The 17560-nt window shown below is 33.6% G+C and overlaps 1 protein-coding gene across 2 annotated transcripts; it reads right to left on the reverse strand.

Annotated features, from left to right (window-relative positions):
• Positions 1 to 9890: 9890 nt before the first annotated feature.
• LOC140861823 (probable LRR receptor-like serine/threonine-protein kinase At1g63430) lies at positions 9891 to 15134 on the reverse strand. Of its 2 annotated transcripts, none has more exons than XM_073264828.1 (13): positions 14621 to 15134; positions 14186 to 14324; positions 13968 to 14039; positions 13692 to 13835; positions 13440 to 13589; positions 13120 to 13236; positions 12966 to 13030; positions 11927 to 12175; positions 11605 to 11810; positions 11368 to 11500; positions 11113 to 11270; positions 10693 to 10908; positions 9891 to 10335 (listed from the first exon to the last, which is right to left on the reverse strand). In XM_073264828.1, the coding sequence occupies exons 1-13, from the start codon at positions 14703 to 14705 to the stop codon at positions 10090 to 10092; spliced, it is 1980 nt and encodes a 659-aa protein (XP_073120929.1). In that variant the 5' UTR covers positions 14706 to 15134; the 3' UTR covers positions 9891 to 10089. The 2 variants fall into 2 exon arrangements, with proteins under 2 accessions (XP_073120929.1, XP_073120928.1); XM_073264827.1 differs by having other exon boundaries at positions 9893 to 10335; positions 11113 to 11276.
• Between the last annotated feature and the right edge of the window lie 2426 nt (positions 15135 to 17560).

Here is a 17560-nt window from a genome sequence, read left to right on the forward strand (position 1 = left end):
TCGTGGTTATTTAATTTTATTTATTGCAAATTTTAGTTTGATATAACTCAAATCATTCTCGTAGCTTTACATAGGATTAAGATTTTATTAGTTGCAAATATTTGATATAATATCATTTATTCATTCTCCGTGGGATCGACTTGGACTTAATTCCTATATTATAACTTGACATCGTGCGCTTGCGAGCGAAAAACACGCAACACAAATTCCCTTGAGAAGACATCGATTGTACAAGATAGTTTCTTAAGATTTTTGGTGGGATATAGTTTCTTCGATTCAGCTTCTGCCCAGGAACCTTCCTTGTATTATGTTGCTGTCAAGGAACCTTCCTTAAGGTGCTGTCAAGGAACTGCATGAATCTCCTGCTATAAATTTCCTTAAGAAACTATATATTTGCTCCCACCATGATGATGTACTCGGACTAAGCAAATGTTTCTCCAAGATACAATGGATTCTTAGTAATGTTGTTTCCAAATTGCACACTTGAAACAATCACGAATACCTTGGATGTCTTTCAACTTGATAATCGAATGTTTGTATATTGTATCTACAGTATAACAATATCAAAACCACAAATATTTTGATGAAAATATTTTCTGCTGAAATGGTCGAGGAACCTGTGTGTAGAATTTTCTCACACTCAGATTTTCAGATTGATTGTGTTAGGATATGTTGGAATGATGATTGATGCAGTGCTGATGATACCTGGCCCATTCATTTGAATCATCAAAAATCGTTGGTCGCCAAAACCACGAAGAGATGCCATGAACAGACGTCTTTGTACGTTACAGACCCGAAGGAACATCATATCATGGTGCATCGAGTTCCTGGTTCATTCAGTTTTGTTCTCCTCCCATTTTGGTTCCTTTAGGTTCCTTTTGGTTCCTTTAGATAACATCTATCATTTTCAACACGGGATATTCTATTTTTATGAAAACCACCAACAATATAATGTTGATCAGCCTCCTCTAGCTTATTGTTTCTTCAAATACTCATCCCTTACCTCAGGTCCTAGATATGAATGAAGAAGAGTTTGAAGATGATTGATAGACCAAATTTTGGGAAACAAAAATTTTTGTAAGAAGGTCTCACGGTTTATTTTTGTAAGACGGATCTCCTATTTATATGACCAATGAAAACGTATTAATCTTTATGCTAAAAGTATTATTTTTATTGTAAAAATTGGTAGAGTTAGCTCATCTCACGAATAAATATCCTTGAGACCATCTCACAAGAGACTACCAAGGAGACCCTTATGGAGGGCGCATGGGGCGACTGCCCAAGGCCTCACTTTGAGATAGGGCCCCAATTAGTTTTATAAATTATTATTATAATATATATCCATATAACGTTAGTCAATTATAGAAAAAAATTGGGAATAGATTTTCATGGCAAAGACGTACAATCATAATTTAATCACTTCTTTCTTTCAATTCATGCAAGGTTTCTCAAATTATTCATCTTAAATTCTTCGTTGTGTGCACGAGAACACATGTAAATTTTTTATTTCTCTAATTTTTTTATACATTTTTTAATCGTGTACAATTTTTAATCAAATACGGATATATTCGGGTCGGGTTCGAGTTCACAATTTTCGAAATGATTTCCATTCGGCTCGAGTTCGGGTTGAGGAATTTTCTAATAGAATTTTTGCATATATCCAAATTAACTCATCTAGGTCTATCCATAGAATTGAGGTACCTCCACAAATCCAAACGAATTAAAGTAATTCAATACTCCAGTAACCAAATTTTTAATTAAAAATAGTTTTATATTTTAAAAAATATAATATAAAATAAATTAAATCGAAATATATTTATTTATTTAACTAATTTTTCTATAAATATAACTGATCACAAATAAATTTACTTAATCAGTTTAATTTTTTAAGCGTAAATTTTTTATGTTTGTCTTCTCAATAATTTTTTTAGTTGGTTATCAAATTAGCGAATTGGAATTATAATTTATATTTTTTGAGAAAAAATTATCATATTAATAATAAATAAATATTGATTTTACAAAATATTATTAATTATATAATTAATATAAAACAAAAAAAATTAAAAGAAAAAGGCTGCAACATGGGGACTTGCAAATTGCAAGTCACATGCGTGAAAGTGCACTCTAATTTTTGTAGCGTCCGCTCATAGTAGTGGAGGATTGTAGTATTTTTGCAATTCTTCATTATTTAAATTAAATTTTAAAATTTTTTATTTTTTAAAATTAATAATGAGAAAAAAAAACCCGAAAAAAACTTTTTCAAGTTAAAATTATTGAAATTTTATTTTAGTCACAATTACTCAAGAGATATTAAGTTATTTAGCGATCATTTGCGTTGAAAAAGACATATTTTGAGTATATTACATATGAAGATATAATTAATGACTTTGATTTTATAAAAAAAATTCAAGTATACTGCATTTAATATAATATTGATTTTTGAATAATTTATTCTATGAAATTATGTAAAACATTATTTCTAATACGTAGCTTTACAATTACATATTAAGTAAGGTTTAATTTGATTATGATATTATTATTATTATTATTATTATTATTATTATTATTATTATTATTATTATTATTATTATTATTAATATTATTATTATTATTATTATTATTTGAGTTTTATTTAGTTTTTTTTTTTGAATTAGGAGAAAAAATTATTACAATTGTGTCTCGAACGTGAGACCTTGTCTCAAATTTGGGAACTGGATGCCATGTGATATACAAGTAATTGAAAATAAAAAATTTTCAAGCTATGCGATAGAGCCATATTTTCTGTTCGCACGGGCCTCATTGACCGCCTCTGGAGACTACTCATTTAATTTGGAGATGGTGAAAGAAGAGATCTAGTTTTTAACTGCCACTATTATTTTCCTTTATAGCTATATAATTATTTTTAAACCTTCGCTGATGTATTAGATCTTAACAATTTGGTTACAAAATATGCTTTAAAGTTTGGATGCGAAGACATTCCTTTTCATGAAATAATACACTAGTTTAGTCCATTTGATTATTACAGTTGTCAAATTTTCTTATTTAAATATGTTGTGATTTATACACCTCTCTGATCTTTTGAATCAAAGAACATGATCACAAATCTATCACAATTATCCACATACACAGCAAACATGCAAGATAAGAATGAAGAAGATGAACACAAGATTATTTTACGTGGTTCGGTATTCAATACCTACTCCACGACAGCCAACACCCCAAGAAAAGTTTTATTGATTTTCAGAGTGAGTTATGAGAGTTACAATACATATCCGATCACCACAAGAAGTAATATACTTGTGCTTCAAAATCAGTTATGCTAACTAACTGATATACTCTTATCATATACAGTAGAATCAGTTACATCCTTATAGCTAAGTGCCGCCAAAAGAATCTTTTTTAAGCAATACAGAAACAGTACCAACTCTCACAATCTCCACCTTGGTTCTGTATTCTGCTCCTCCTCTTGTTTTGATTTGTGTTGACTGCAGACCCTTATGCTTTAAGGTTTTGTTACTTGCACCAAATCCAAGCATCTTATAAAGTTAGACAATGGTAAGCTTTTAGTCATCACATCTACAGGATTATCCTCAAAAGTTATCTTTGCAACTTTGATTGATTCTTTTGCCACAATCTCTCGGATAAAATGAAGTTTTATGTCAATGTTCTTGGACCGCTCATGAAATATTGGATTTTTTTATAAGATGTAAAGCACTTTGACTGTCACAATATATAATCACTTCACCTTGACCAACTCCAATTTCATTTATGAAAGCATTTAACCAAACTTCATCTTTTATTCCTTCAGTGGCAGCCATATATTATGCCTTTGTGGTGGACAAGGCAACAACCTTCTGTAAGCTGGTTCTCCAGCTTATGGATCCACCATAGGCAATGAATATATATCCTGAGATAAACTTTCTTGAATCAACAAAGCCTGCATAATCCGAGTCTACAAATCCCTCAATCACATTCTCATTTCTACCTTCTCCTCCATAGCAGAGTCTTATCTTCTTTGAACCATTCAAGTATCTCAAGATCTACTTGAGTGCTTGCCAATGTTCCTTTCCTGGACTTGCCATGGATCTGCTGACAATGCTTATAGCATAAGCTAAGTCAGGTCTTGTACACACCATGCAGTACACTAGTTACCCGACAGCATTTGCATATGGTACCCTTTCCATATACTCCACCTCAGCAGCATCCTTTGGTGATTGAGTGTTAGATAGTTTGAAATGTTGTCCAATAGGAGTACTCACTGATTTTGAAGTAATCATAGCAAATTTTTGAAGTAGCTTAACAACGTATCCTTCTTGAGATAAGAACAATCTTCTGCTATTTCTATCTCTGATAATGTTGATTTCCAAAATCTTGCCAGCACTTCCCATATCTTTCATTTCAAATTCTGCCTTCAAGATTGACTTGGAGAATTAATCTTCTTTCTATCTTTGCTTGTTATAAGCATATCATCGACATATAGCAAAAGATATGTTGGACTACATGAGATCTCTTTTTTGAAATACACACATGTATCATGCTTAGATCTCTCATATCCAATTTTCTCCATAAAGCTGTCAAACCTCAAATACCACTGCCGAGGGGCCTGTTTCAATCCATAGATTGACTTCTTTAACAAGCACACCTGATTTGAGTTTCCTTGTTCAAAACCATCAGGCTACTTCATGTATATAGTCTTCTCCAAGTCACCATGCAAGAAGGTTGTTTTAACATCCATTTGATCAAGTTCCATATATTCTTTAGCAACCAATGAAAGTATCAACCTAATGGATGTTTGCTTTACAACAGGAGAGAAGATCTCAGTGAAATCCATCCCTTCTCTCTGTGTGAAGCCCTTAGCTACCAATCTTTCTTTGTATCTAATTCCTTCAAAGCCAGGGATTCCTTCGTTCTTCTTAAAAATCCATTTGCAACCAATTATCTTCTGATTTTTTGGTTGATCAGTAAGAATCCAAGTTTTGTTTGCTTGCAATGAACTCATTTCTTCTTTTATTGCTTGAAGTCATTTTGAAATTTCTCTGCTCTGCATAGCTTGATCAAAATATAATGGCTCCACCTCATCAAGATCACTGGCTGTCACAAAAGCATAGGCTAGTAAATCTTCATTGCCTAATCTGACAGGAGCTTTTATAGTCCTCCTAGGTCTATCTCTTGTGAGCTCATAACCACTCTGATCTTTAGTGGTATCATCTTGATCTCTTGGTGTAGTTTCTGGTGTTTTTTTCATTTATCTTGACTGTAATTATCAGAGGAGCAATCTGAGTTCAATTCCATCTATAGCATATTTTCTGAAGTTCCTGTTTTATTTCTTGATGCATCTTCTTTCTTATAAGGGAATTCTTCTTCATTAAAGATAACATCTCTGCTTATCATACACTTTTCACTCCCAGGTTCAATGCACCACAGCCTGTAACCTTTAACATCATTAGGATAACCTAAGAAAATTCATTTCTTAGCTCTTGGTTGAATCTTATCTTGTCTGACATGAGCATAAGTAGTGCAACCAAAAATCCTTAGATTTGAATAATCTGGTGCATTCCCAGTTCACTTCTCTTGAGGAGTTTTGAAGTTTATTGTTGTAGAAGGACATCTATTGATAAGATAAGTTGTTGTTTTAGTAGCCTCTTCCCAGAAAATTGGTGGAAGATATGTATTTGACAGCATGCACCTTACCCTTTCAAGAATGATTCTATCATTCTTTCAGCAAGGCCATTTTATTGAGGCGTCCCTGCTACTGTCAAGTGCCTTGAAATATCTGCCTCTTTTCAAAACTGATTGAATTTCTCTGAGCAAAACTCAAGGTCATTGTCAGTTCTAAGTTTCTTAGCCTTCTTCCCTGTTTGAGTTTCAACCGAAGACTTCCATTCTTTGAATGCCTGAAAAGCTTGGTCTTTGGTCCTGAGGATTGTGATTCATACCTTTCTAGAGTAATCATCTATCATGGATATGAAATATCTTGATCCTATCTTAGATTGTACTCTTGAGGGACCCCACAAATCTGAATGAATGTAGTCCAGGATTGCTTTACTTTTCATATTCGAGGATTTGAACTTTTACTCTTGTGGACTTTCCAAGTAGGGGTGGAATAGGGTCGGGACCCGTCCCGTAACCCTCCTACCCAACTCCCGTCCCAAAAAGAATCGAAAATTTTTTTATCTCCCGATCACGTACCCGACACATGTCGGGACCCGAATATTCGGTTCGGGATCCCGTCGGGTAGGGAGAGAAAATCCCGAATTTTTTTTTCAAATTCAAGATTTCGTTATAAAACAAAAAAATGTGATTATTTTATTAAAAATGCTATTTATAAACTTATATTTTTAAATAAATATTCAACTTAAAACATATAATATTAAAATATTCCGGATATCTTCCGGATAATGCTTCGAGGTTTTGGTAACAAAAAATGCATCGGGTAATTATTAATAAAATATTAAGATACAATTAATAAATAAATTTAGTTAAATCAATAGTCAAATTGATCTCTTGTTATACATATTTGTTCTAATTAGATAATTATAAATATGAATTAATTAAATTATTAATTTATTTTTTTAAAAAAATACACAATAATAAAATATCATTTCGTCATTTCACGATTCCGATCGTTCCAACAATAAAAATTATGCCAATTAAATCAACAATTAATTGTTATATGGGTTGAAACATAATAATATTTAACTTCATATATTAATAAAATTATTAATAAAATATATTATTATATTATTTCGGAACGGGTTGGAAATCCCATCGGGATAAGGTTTTTTTCCCGATCCCTCTTCCGATATTAATCGGGACGGGAAAAATCCCGAAAATTCGGGTCGGGAAAATTTCGGGAAGGGATTTTTTCGGGACGGGAATGGGATGGAATTCGGGAAGGGTCGGGATTTCGGGAATTTTTGCCACCCCTATTTCCAAGTACACATTTTTCACAGAAACCAAGCTTACCAATGATATCATTGCATAAGAGTCCTTGTTTATGCAATTCCTGAAAGCACCATTTCACAGCCATCGTGAAGTTTAAGTTTGATGTTGTCAATCCCTACAATTTTGCAGGCTTTATTGTTTCCAAGCAACACTGATCTGCCTTCAACTTCTTTTAGATCAGAAAACCAGCTTCTGTGATTACTCATATGGAATGAACAACTTGAATCCATGATCCAATTTTCATTGGATTCAGAAATAGCAGCAAGTAGAACATCTGATGATTCATAACCATCACTTGCCACTGATGCATCTCCAGTTTCTTTTGTCTTTTATGGTTCTTTCTTGTTCCAATCAGGACAATTTCGTTTGAAATGTCCTTCTTTGTGATAGATAAAACATCTCAACTTACCTTTGTACTTTGAGCGAGATTTACTCCTGTAATTTCTTGATTCTCCTCTTGAATCACCCCTGAAATCCTTTCTCAAACTCCTGCCTCTGATCATCAACCCTTCTCCACTACTTTCTTCCTTGATCACATGTTTCCTCTGCAACTCCTTAGACATAAGCGAAGATTTCACTTCTTCCATTGTCAAAGTTTGTTTCCCATGTAACATGGTGTCAACAAAATGTTCATACGGTTTTGGTAGAGAACTCAGTAGCAGAATGGCTTGATCTTCTTCTTCAATCTGGATCTCAATATTCTTAAGATCCAGAATGATCTTATTAAAATCATCATCATATTTCCTCAAGTCCTTTCCATCTTCCATGTGGATCGAATACAAGGACTTCTTGAGATATAATCTGTTAGCCAATGATTTCTTAAGATACAAACTTTCAAGTTTGTTTCAGACGTCCATTGTTGATCCTTCTTCTCCGACCTCACGTAAACTTCATCCCCAAACACAACAGGATCTCACTTTGTGCCTTTGAATCAATCCCTGCCATTTTCTTCGAATCAGTACTGGCAGCTAATCTCAAATTTCGCCATTGTCGCCATTCTTGAGGTTCACCAAAGCTCTGATACCACTTCTTGTTATTTATACACCTCTCTGGTCTTTTGAATCAAAGAACACGATCACAAATCTATCACAATTATCCACATACACAGCAAACATGCAAGATAAGAATGAAGAAGATGAACACAAGATGATTTTACGTGGTTCGGTATTCAATACCTACTCCACGGCAGCCAACACCCCAAGAAAAGTTTTATTGATTTTCAAAGTGAGTTATGAGAGTTACAATACATATCCGATCACCACAAGAAGTAATATACTTGTGCTTCAAATTCAATTATGCTAACTAACTGATATACTCTATTCTATACAACATAATCAGTTACATCCTTATAGCTAAGTACCGCCAAAAAAATCTTGTTTAAGCAATATAGAAACAGGATCAACTCTCACAAAATAATGTCTATCTCATAAGTTCTCAGTCGTGAGGACTGGCAGTAGATTAAGAGAATAAGGACTGAGGAGGACATATTGCAAGCAACCATTTTGGCTTATAACTCAAGTTGTTTCGAAATTAAAATAAAATGGCATGTCGTAGTAGTATACGTGTTGTGACAAAAGTAAAAACAAATTTCAAAACTTACACATATCATGAACAAAATATAAATAGAGATAGCACTAAAATTTTATCTTATATTTCATGGTTTACTGAACTGTATCTATATGTTACTCGGATGATGTTATATTACGGTCATTATAATCCACTATGTAAGAGCCATATTATATTATATCTTATCATATTTCGTAATTTTTTTCTCATTTCAAATTCGAATCATAACAGCGTTTTAATTTTCAAATTCGTGGTATGATGGGTCGAACAAAATGTAATGAAACAATTGGGATGGACAAGGATCGAATGAAACAAGACACAAAATGATCGATTGCTTAAAAAAGTATACATATTTTAAAACAGTAAGCCCACTTACATTTCTTGCTCTACAATGTGAAGAACCAGCGCTGTCGAAATGCCTTGTTCCTTGATGCCCGATAGTGGCTTGTACAAGATGCCTAGCTGCTTCCTGCCTTTGCTCGAAACATGGAATGCTTAAGTTGCTCAGAAATTAAGTTGCTCGATTTTTGCTGCTGCAATGAAGCTCGAAATTTGGTGTGTTTGCTGTCTCTTTGGTGTGGCTTTCCTTCAATTTTGTGTCTTTATAGGCTGCAGCCTGCAAAGGGGAGCTGAAAGGCTATTTATTTATTATCGCCATTACAGCCCATCTTTGCTGCACTAATTAGCCATAAATGGCTGTTTAATGAGGCTGCTAAGATTGATGAAAGTTGTTATAAAGCTTGGTCAATGACTGCATACATTCGAATTTCTTGGTTAAAGATTTGGCTGCATTTGAATTCGAAAATTTAGTGTTCTTGACTAAACAAAATTCGGTTTTCACATCATATTTGTCTGTGTTTTGCCAAATTTACAATAATTGAAGCTAAAAATCATTATGTTATTCATTTCTTTATATTTATTTATCATTATATTATAGATCTTTACGATCACATTCACATACCACAAACCAAGCGACACCATGAAAAATTCACTTAGAATTTAGAAAAACAAAACAATGGAAGGAAGACTCAGGTTTGGCAAAGCAGATAGCATTGGAGTGAATAATATTGTGCATTGTTGCATTTGGATGGAAAGATTTGAAATGGAAATTCATGTCCCAAATTCATTATACACATTTGACTCAAAATTAGAATCAAGGAATTGAAATCCTTTATAAAGTTCTAGTATTTTTTTTATTGTTTTTTGCTTCGATTTCAGATCCACACTTTAATTTAATCATTTGAAATCCATGCATAATTCGTCCCACAAATCTAAATCCTTCCATCTAAATATAACCCAAATGATTTTCAAATATAATTTACTTCATAGTATTACTTCAACTTCACCTAAAATTTGTAAACCGATAAAAAAAAATGGGTCAGTTGAGAAGAAAACTCAGTATAGAATATGAAAAAACGATTTCAGAACAATATCTATGTTTCGTACAGCTCGCAAGATTTGCACACTCTTATGGCTGATTAAGATCGTGAAAGATTAAATCGAAATCAAATAAATGGTAAGGAAAAGTAACACTAGCACATATATATATTTCCGATTTACAGTGTTATATCTGTGTCATCAAGAAGAAAGAGCGAGCTCCGCCCACGCGAGAGATGAGGCCTTAAGATCAGCTGAGATGGAAGTATCTATACCATTTTCGAGAATGGAGCAAATATGCTGCATCGAAGTACTTGTGCTCGAATTGGGATGGATACATAGGTTTACGACATCACATATGGTTCTCAAATCCTCGTATCTGAAGTGTTTTAACTCCGGATCCACCGCATATGAAATTACATCAGGCAATTCCAAGAATTTGTTAGCCTGCAATAAGAATAATGAATAAGAAAAAGCTTGTGCTTGGATACAAGTTTACTATGTCTTGAACTATATAAGGTAATGTTTGTGAGAGCTTCTAAAAAGCATTTCTCAGTTTTTTCTTCAAAATTTTTTGAAATTTTGTGAAATTTTGTGAAGTAAAACCTCATAAATGCTTCCTAGAATATCTCTCAAACACTACTTAAATCTGATTTATTATCTACAAGCAAAACTGCGTCCACATTTTATATGGAGTTGCACTCATTGTTGATAAGAGAGATCATCAGGTAAGACGACGAAATGGACTATTTCATGAAACGCTAAATCAAAACCATGAAATAAAGGGTATATCATGGATATTACCCAATCGACCAAGAACCCTTTTTCTTTGCTGTATGTTGGTCTACCACTGATAATTTCAAGTAATAGAATCCCGAATGAGTATATGTTTCCTTGAATGTCAAGATGTCGTCTTTCCAAAGAATTAGGAAGAACACACACAGCACCCATGTTGTTTATGGTGCCTGAGCTCTTTTCTGATCTTGAGAGAACCGTTTTCCAGCACTCAAAATCTACAAGCTGCAGAGCACGATTACTTTTGCAATGAAACATAGATAAATGGAATTAGATTTTAGCTCATATAACGAAAATATGAAAATCTAATCACACTCTCGATCAAGTTGACATTCAACTTCGTTTATAAATACAAAAATAAAACTGTTTTTTTTAAAAACATGATTGGACAAAAGGTATATTTTAGCCAAATAAGTCATTTAGCCTTGCCTTTGGAGAAAAATCTTCAGTTAGATAAATGGAAGTAGAGTTTAGCTCAGATATCGTAAATGGCGGATCAACGTCTGTGTGAAGATATTTTAGTCCCTTTGCAATGCCGATAATAATTTTCATCCGCCGTACCCAAGAAAATTGACATCCTTCTTCATCTGCAACTGATCATATAATTTCTGTTAAAAATGATCAGGTTATAAAATGAACAAAAAGAAAAGGGAAAAAAGTACTAAGGTAGCATAGATAACGAACAATGAAGGTGCTCATAAAGTGTTCCATTTGATGCGTATTCAAGCACCAGCATTCTTGTGTGTGGATTGCTTTCCGTGCAATATCCCACCAACTTTCCAGCATTTTCATGATCTAATCTTGCTAAATCTGCCACCTAAATCATGTTTACAACTTTACAAATCAACATAGGGAGTTGCGACGAAATAAAGTAAGCTCCAAAAATCCATAATATGCGAGTAAAAATAAAGAAAAACTTGCCTCCTTCTGAAAGTAAAGTTCGAGGTGGCCATTCCATTGCTCTTCTTTGATGCAAAGGGATATCACCGCAATTTCCTGGCCGTCTTTTGTGGTGCCTTTGTACACCACACTATCAGGGGATGATTCGATTATGTTGCTGAAATCTTCACATGCCGCCTCAAGTTCTTCTCTGCTGTATCTCGCAACATCTTTCAGTATTTCAGAATCTGTATAAAACTCGATGTTTGATAAAGTTACTACACAAGGCTAGAATATGTACCATTATCACAATATTGCAGGTTGAAAATTAGGATTCATATGAGCCAGATATGGAGAGACTAACCAATATAAATGGTAATATTTTCCTTCATGCTTGAAGACTTCTTCCATGGGATAGGTTTGCTGTTGCATTTCTGAAATGCAGTAAAAATAGCAACCACAAAGAGCAAGCCCACTGTGATTCCCGTCAATATTTCAAGAGCCAAGAGCCATACAGGTTTTGATGATTTATCACGGTGTGTTGATTCACCTTCAACAGGCCTATTTGTTGGGTTAACTCCTTGATGGGTTTTATTAGAGGGTGATGCACCACCTAATATGAAAATTGTACACTTGATCATAACTTTTGTCACCGTTAAACTTCAAAAATAAATCTATTGAATTTAAAATAATAAAAATATGATGAAGAAGAATACCACGAAATACAGAATTTACATTGTTCAGCTATGAAAGTTTACGTCCATGACAAAATTCCCAAACAACTAAAATTTCATTAATGCTTCATCTTTTTAATCACAGTCATCGCCTCTTCACTTTCATAAAAATATCTTAGGGTAAAATATGTTTTGGACCGAGGAAGCACAAGCACAAACAACACAGACGCTATACACACACAAACACACACACACACACATATAGTAAGCCCTCAATACCCAAACTAAGCAAAAAGAAGTAGAAAAAAGGGTCCCGTTAGAGTTTGAGTGAGAAAAAGAGAACAAAAAGGGAGAGTACTTGGTCAAGGGCATTCAAACTTTTTGTTGTTTAGAGTGGTCTAGCTTGAGATAGGGACAAGTAAGATTCAAGGGTTATTCTCGGAGCATAATCTTCACAAGGCTTGGTCACATTATCGTATTTCTTCTATGTAGCAACTAGCAAGTGGTATGAATACTCGTTTTTATTGTGCATGTCTATGGTCGTGACAAAATATGACAGATCTTTCTTATCTAAAAATCACAATAAAATAGTACCAAAAATTGAATCAATATCTTAATGATATTAAAAATCTCATTCTGTGATAGATTCTTTAACAAATCCATGTTTCTTCCCGCTTATTAGGCGAGGCGAGCATCGTTCTTGTGGAGTGTAAAAGAAAAGCAACCTACCGCACTCTGCAGAAGGACGCTGCTTGGGATCTTTCTCTTGAAGGCAATTGCCAGTGAAGCTAGATCTATGTCAAAACCTTAATATTAAATAGTTCTTCGAATGAAAAGTCAACAAAATAAAAATAGGTAAAGCAATACGAAATGCATCAGCTACCTTGAAAAATAATCCAAGCACTTGGGTATGCTTCCAAACAAATAATTATACGAAAAGTCAACCACCTTTAATTGGGAAGCTCCACAATCATGGATAGGACTTCCGTTTGAAGAGTGCCTAGTTTAGTCATTATATGAAAAGTTACTTTAAGGAATGGGTTCCTGAATTTGAACTGCTATGTAATCTGTCGCAATTCAATGCCATCATGCAGCTAGGAGTAGAGCCGAGATACAGAAAAGAATCATAATGTATTCATTGAAAAATCTTTTAAGTCACAAGGCAATAATGTAACCACGTAGAAACAAGTGTTCTATGCTTACAATTCATTAGTATTGGATAAGAATTTTGAGCCATAATTGGTAGGGACAGTTCCCTGAAACTTATTTCTATCAAGCCGAAGCTCTTCAAGGTATTTCAAGTTACCAAGTTCATAAGGCAACTTTCCGGTCAGACCATTGGATTGAAGGTTTCTGTAAACAGATCACAACAAATGAGAGAAACTAAACGAGATTCAAAAGATAAATTATTTTACCAATGAATCATTTATCTGCATAACAATAATTTCCACTAACATTATCACGATGCTGGCTAAGTTCCCAATCTCAAGAGGAATCATTCCTGTCAACCTGTTAGAGCCCAAATCCAATATTTTGAGGCCTTTTAGCATGCCAATTTCCTTTGGAATAATGCCAATCAACGAGTTTCCATGCAAAATTCTGTTCAACAGCCATATACATTAGTCAATCCAAACATCCAGCATAACAGAAACCTAAGTTCCTACTGGTCCAAACCACCTCGACTACCGGATACCAAATCAATTATAGTAAAAATCCAAAATACAAACTCACAATTCTTCTAAAACCGAGAGCTGGTACAGTTCAGGCGCAATAAAACCGCTTAAAGATGCCCCTGATATGTTACTGTAAATTTGAGTAGGCATCAGGAATGGATCATAGTTTAAGTAATCAAGAACTAACAGAACATTACCATAAATTCTACCCAATCTCATTTTGTTACGTGCATTTGTGACATTTGGTTAGTCACCAAAGTGAAAGGAAAATCTTACAGTTTGATGACATGATCTCCAGCTACAGAGCAAGAAATGCCAGACCAACCACAAGGATGTGAATCCAGAGAATTCCAGTTTGAAAAAACCAACAATGGATCCTCCATGATAGCTCTCTTGAAGGAGATTAAAGCTTCAACTGCAGCAAATTGAACCCCGATTCAATGATAAGATAAATTAAGTTCTTCAAAATCTGAACTGCAATTCAACTACAGTCTATAGCTATAATCACTATCCTTTTTCATCAATGTTGATAAAATCAAGATCATCTCAAGAAAGATTCAAATAATATCCCGCAAAGAGATTAAAAGATTAATAATAAAACCATAACTAAATTTGGGGAAAAACAAAAGCAAGCAAACTAACTATTACAGAGTTATTCAGCGGTAAACCAAGATCCATGATATCAACCTAAAGGATAGAAGTAGCTCTCACCTTCATTTAGTGGGAATGCAACACAACGCACGAGGAATAGTCCCAAACTGAGGAACAGAACTCGAAATGAAGCAAAAGATCTCATCTTTCCTCCACACTTCACACACACTCACGAGCTTGAAAAACCCATCAACAATGGCACTTGGAAAACTCAAAAAAAGAATGATAACATAGAATTCAAACTGAGCATTGGAATCCGTAGAGTTCAAGAACTGGACTAATCAAGAAACATACTATAGAAAAGCTACTACATTGGACGTTAACCATCTTTCGAGCTCAAGAATTCAAAAAAATAAATAAAAGAAAAACAACAGTGGTAAGAAGTGAAAAAAAATGGAGTTTGAAAAATAAAGAACTCAAATTTATGAAGAAAGCGCGGAGAGAAGCTGAAGTTGAATCAAAATCTGAGACAACCCCTGAAGTAATATCGTTAGCACGGGGAAATGGGAGTGTAAGCGATAAATGGGGAAGACCAAGACTTGGAGTCAAAGAGAGGTTTAGGGTCAGATGAAGAAGAAAAAGGGAGAGAATTAAATACAACAAAACAAAGTGCTATGCTAACAACCATTAGTAGAGTGAGGAAAGGAAAGCAGATTATTTTTATTTTTTATTTTTTTTTAGGTCGAGAGGTTTATCACAATCACAAAAACTAACATGAACAATGTCATGAGTAGGGGTGCAAATGAACCGAACCTGTTCGTGAGCTATACGAGTTCGCTCGATAAATATTTGATTTGTATTCGAGCTTATCGAACTCGAGCCGAATTCGAACATGTTCGAACTTTTTTTCGAGCCGAGCTCGAGCCGAAATTACTATGTTCGATAGTTCACGAATAGTTCGCGAGCCTTAATATTTAATTAATATAATATAATTAAATAATAATATATATACATTTCGAGCTTTCGAACCATAATATCCGAATAGTTCACGAATATGTTCGAATATTTCGAACCGAACTCGAACTCGAACTTCATTTCGAGCCGAACTCAAGCCAAAATATTTGAAATTATCGAACTTCGAATCGAGCTCGAACTCGAATATACTCTTATCGCGCCGAATTCGAACCTTAAAATTTTACCATTATTCGGCTCGATTCGGTTTGTTTGCACCCCTAGTCACGAGTTTAGTCGATTTTATAACACAATCTAGGATTTAGTATAGATCAGATCAACTCATATCACAAATATAAATATAAATTTGAAAGACCAACTTGCCTTATGACAATTATGCTTTGAATTAACTCGAGAATCCATCTTCAATTTGCAAGTCATTGATACTCTTAATTTTTTATTAGTTACTCATAATAATAATCGGTTAAGTATAGATAAATTGAATTTTTCTTCAAACGAATATAATAATGTTGGTTTGAAAAGTATTGAAATTTGTTGGAGCATACATAATTGATCTCGTCACACCATCCAAGTGATTTTTTTTTTTTTGAGTTGCCATCCAAGTGGTACTTAAATATATAACTAATGTTGAAGTTTGTTTCTACGAACTATATAAATCCACTTTATTTGAAGGTGATTTAAATTTATTTATTTATATTTCAATTTATTTATTTATTTCGACTGAAATAAAATTCGAATGATTTTCGAGAGATAAATTTTGAAAAAAAAAATGATGATGATGATGATAATAACTTATTATTATTATTATTATTATTATTATTATTATTATTATTATTATTATTATTGTTGTTGTTGTTGTTGTTATTATTATTATTATTATTATTATAAACTTATTCCTTCACCATCATAGAATTTTCCTTGAACCCAACATTGGTTAGTAGGCAATAAATTTGTTTGGTGGACGTAATCATAACAATTATATGGCTAATAGTGGCATTACAAATTTACTTAAATTTATGTAGTTCAAATATTTTGAGGAGATGAAAATAGTAAATAGTGTAAATTTCGATATTATTAAATATTAGTTTTTTGTGATACTATCTCAAGAATCTAAATCCGTAAAACGAGTCGATTCGGTCCATATCTACAATGACTCGGTAAAAATCATATTTGTATCATAAATTGACAGAAAACTTAATGTCCGGTCTGCTAGCTGTTAAGTATAAAAGTGACTCAATCAATCCTCTATACATAGATACATCAACCGAAGTTTTCCTCCATCATTACCTAGCTTAGGTGACGAGCTCGATGGAGTGGCTGCAACCGAGCAGCATACCATGCCAAACTTATTTAAAATTTTCTTCTTGTATTTAGCTTGGTTGATGAAGATTCTAATATGAAATTGTTTGACTTGTTGTAGGTCAAGAATGTCACGCCTCGAAACCGGGGATAGTCGACATCGAAGTTATTTTCAAATAACATTAAAAAAACAACAAGTCTCATAGTACAGACTTTAACCAAAAACCAGTATATTATTTCATGACAAAATGTGTTCTTACATCCCATAAAAAAAATCATAAACCGAATACATCAGCGGAAGCTAAAGCTTATCATCATAAGGACAAAGAAACTCAGATAATAGCAGCACTTCTAATCTCTCATTTTTCATCGGTCCAACATTAGCTAAATATGCTCTTTATCTTCAAGTTCTTCTTCATTTTTATCTGGGGAGAGAAATAAGAGGTGAGTGTTTTGGAAAACATTCAGCAAGTGGGGGCCAATCGTACACATAATATCAAAATATACATAATATGAGATCAAAATAACATGTTCCAAAACATGTCAGGACATGAATCAAAACATGTCAGGACATGAATCAAGACAAGAGACAAACAGAGTTCGAAACAAGGCAGCAAAATATATCATCACTGAAGCATGTACTTAGACTTAGCACTGTTATTCATCTCGTTAATCATGGCTTACTGATCAGTCTCTAATTGTTATTCCTCTAAGGGGACGATGCCTTAAACGGTTATCATCATGGCCTTATCATATCATGTTTTCGAAAATTTTCTTATCGCTTCTTAA

Source organism: Henckelia pumila, chromosome 4 (assembly GCF_033568475.1).
Source record: "Henckelia pumila isolate YLH828 chromosome 4, ASM3356847v2, whole genome shotgun sequence".
NCBI classification, from domain to species: domain Eukaryota; kingdom Viridiplantae; phylum Streptophyta; class Magnoliopsida; order Lamiales; family Gesneriaceae; genus Henckelia; species Henckelia pumila.

Bases quoted from the DNA above. Each gene is read 5' to 3' on its own strand.
- LOC140861823 (XM_073264827.1), bottom strand. From the start codon at position 14,705: ATGAGATCTTTTGCTTCATTTCGAGTTCTGTTCCTCAGTTTGGGACTA. The intron at 13,031-13,119 runs GTAGCTGATGCA...GTTTTGACATAG, and splicing joins TGCTTGGATTATTTTTCAAG to ATCTAGCTTCACTGGCAATT. The intron at 12,176-12,965 runs GTAGGTTGCTTT...TTTTCATATTAG, and splicing joins GCGTCCTTCTGCAGAGTGCG to GTGGTGCATCACCCTCTAAT.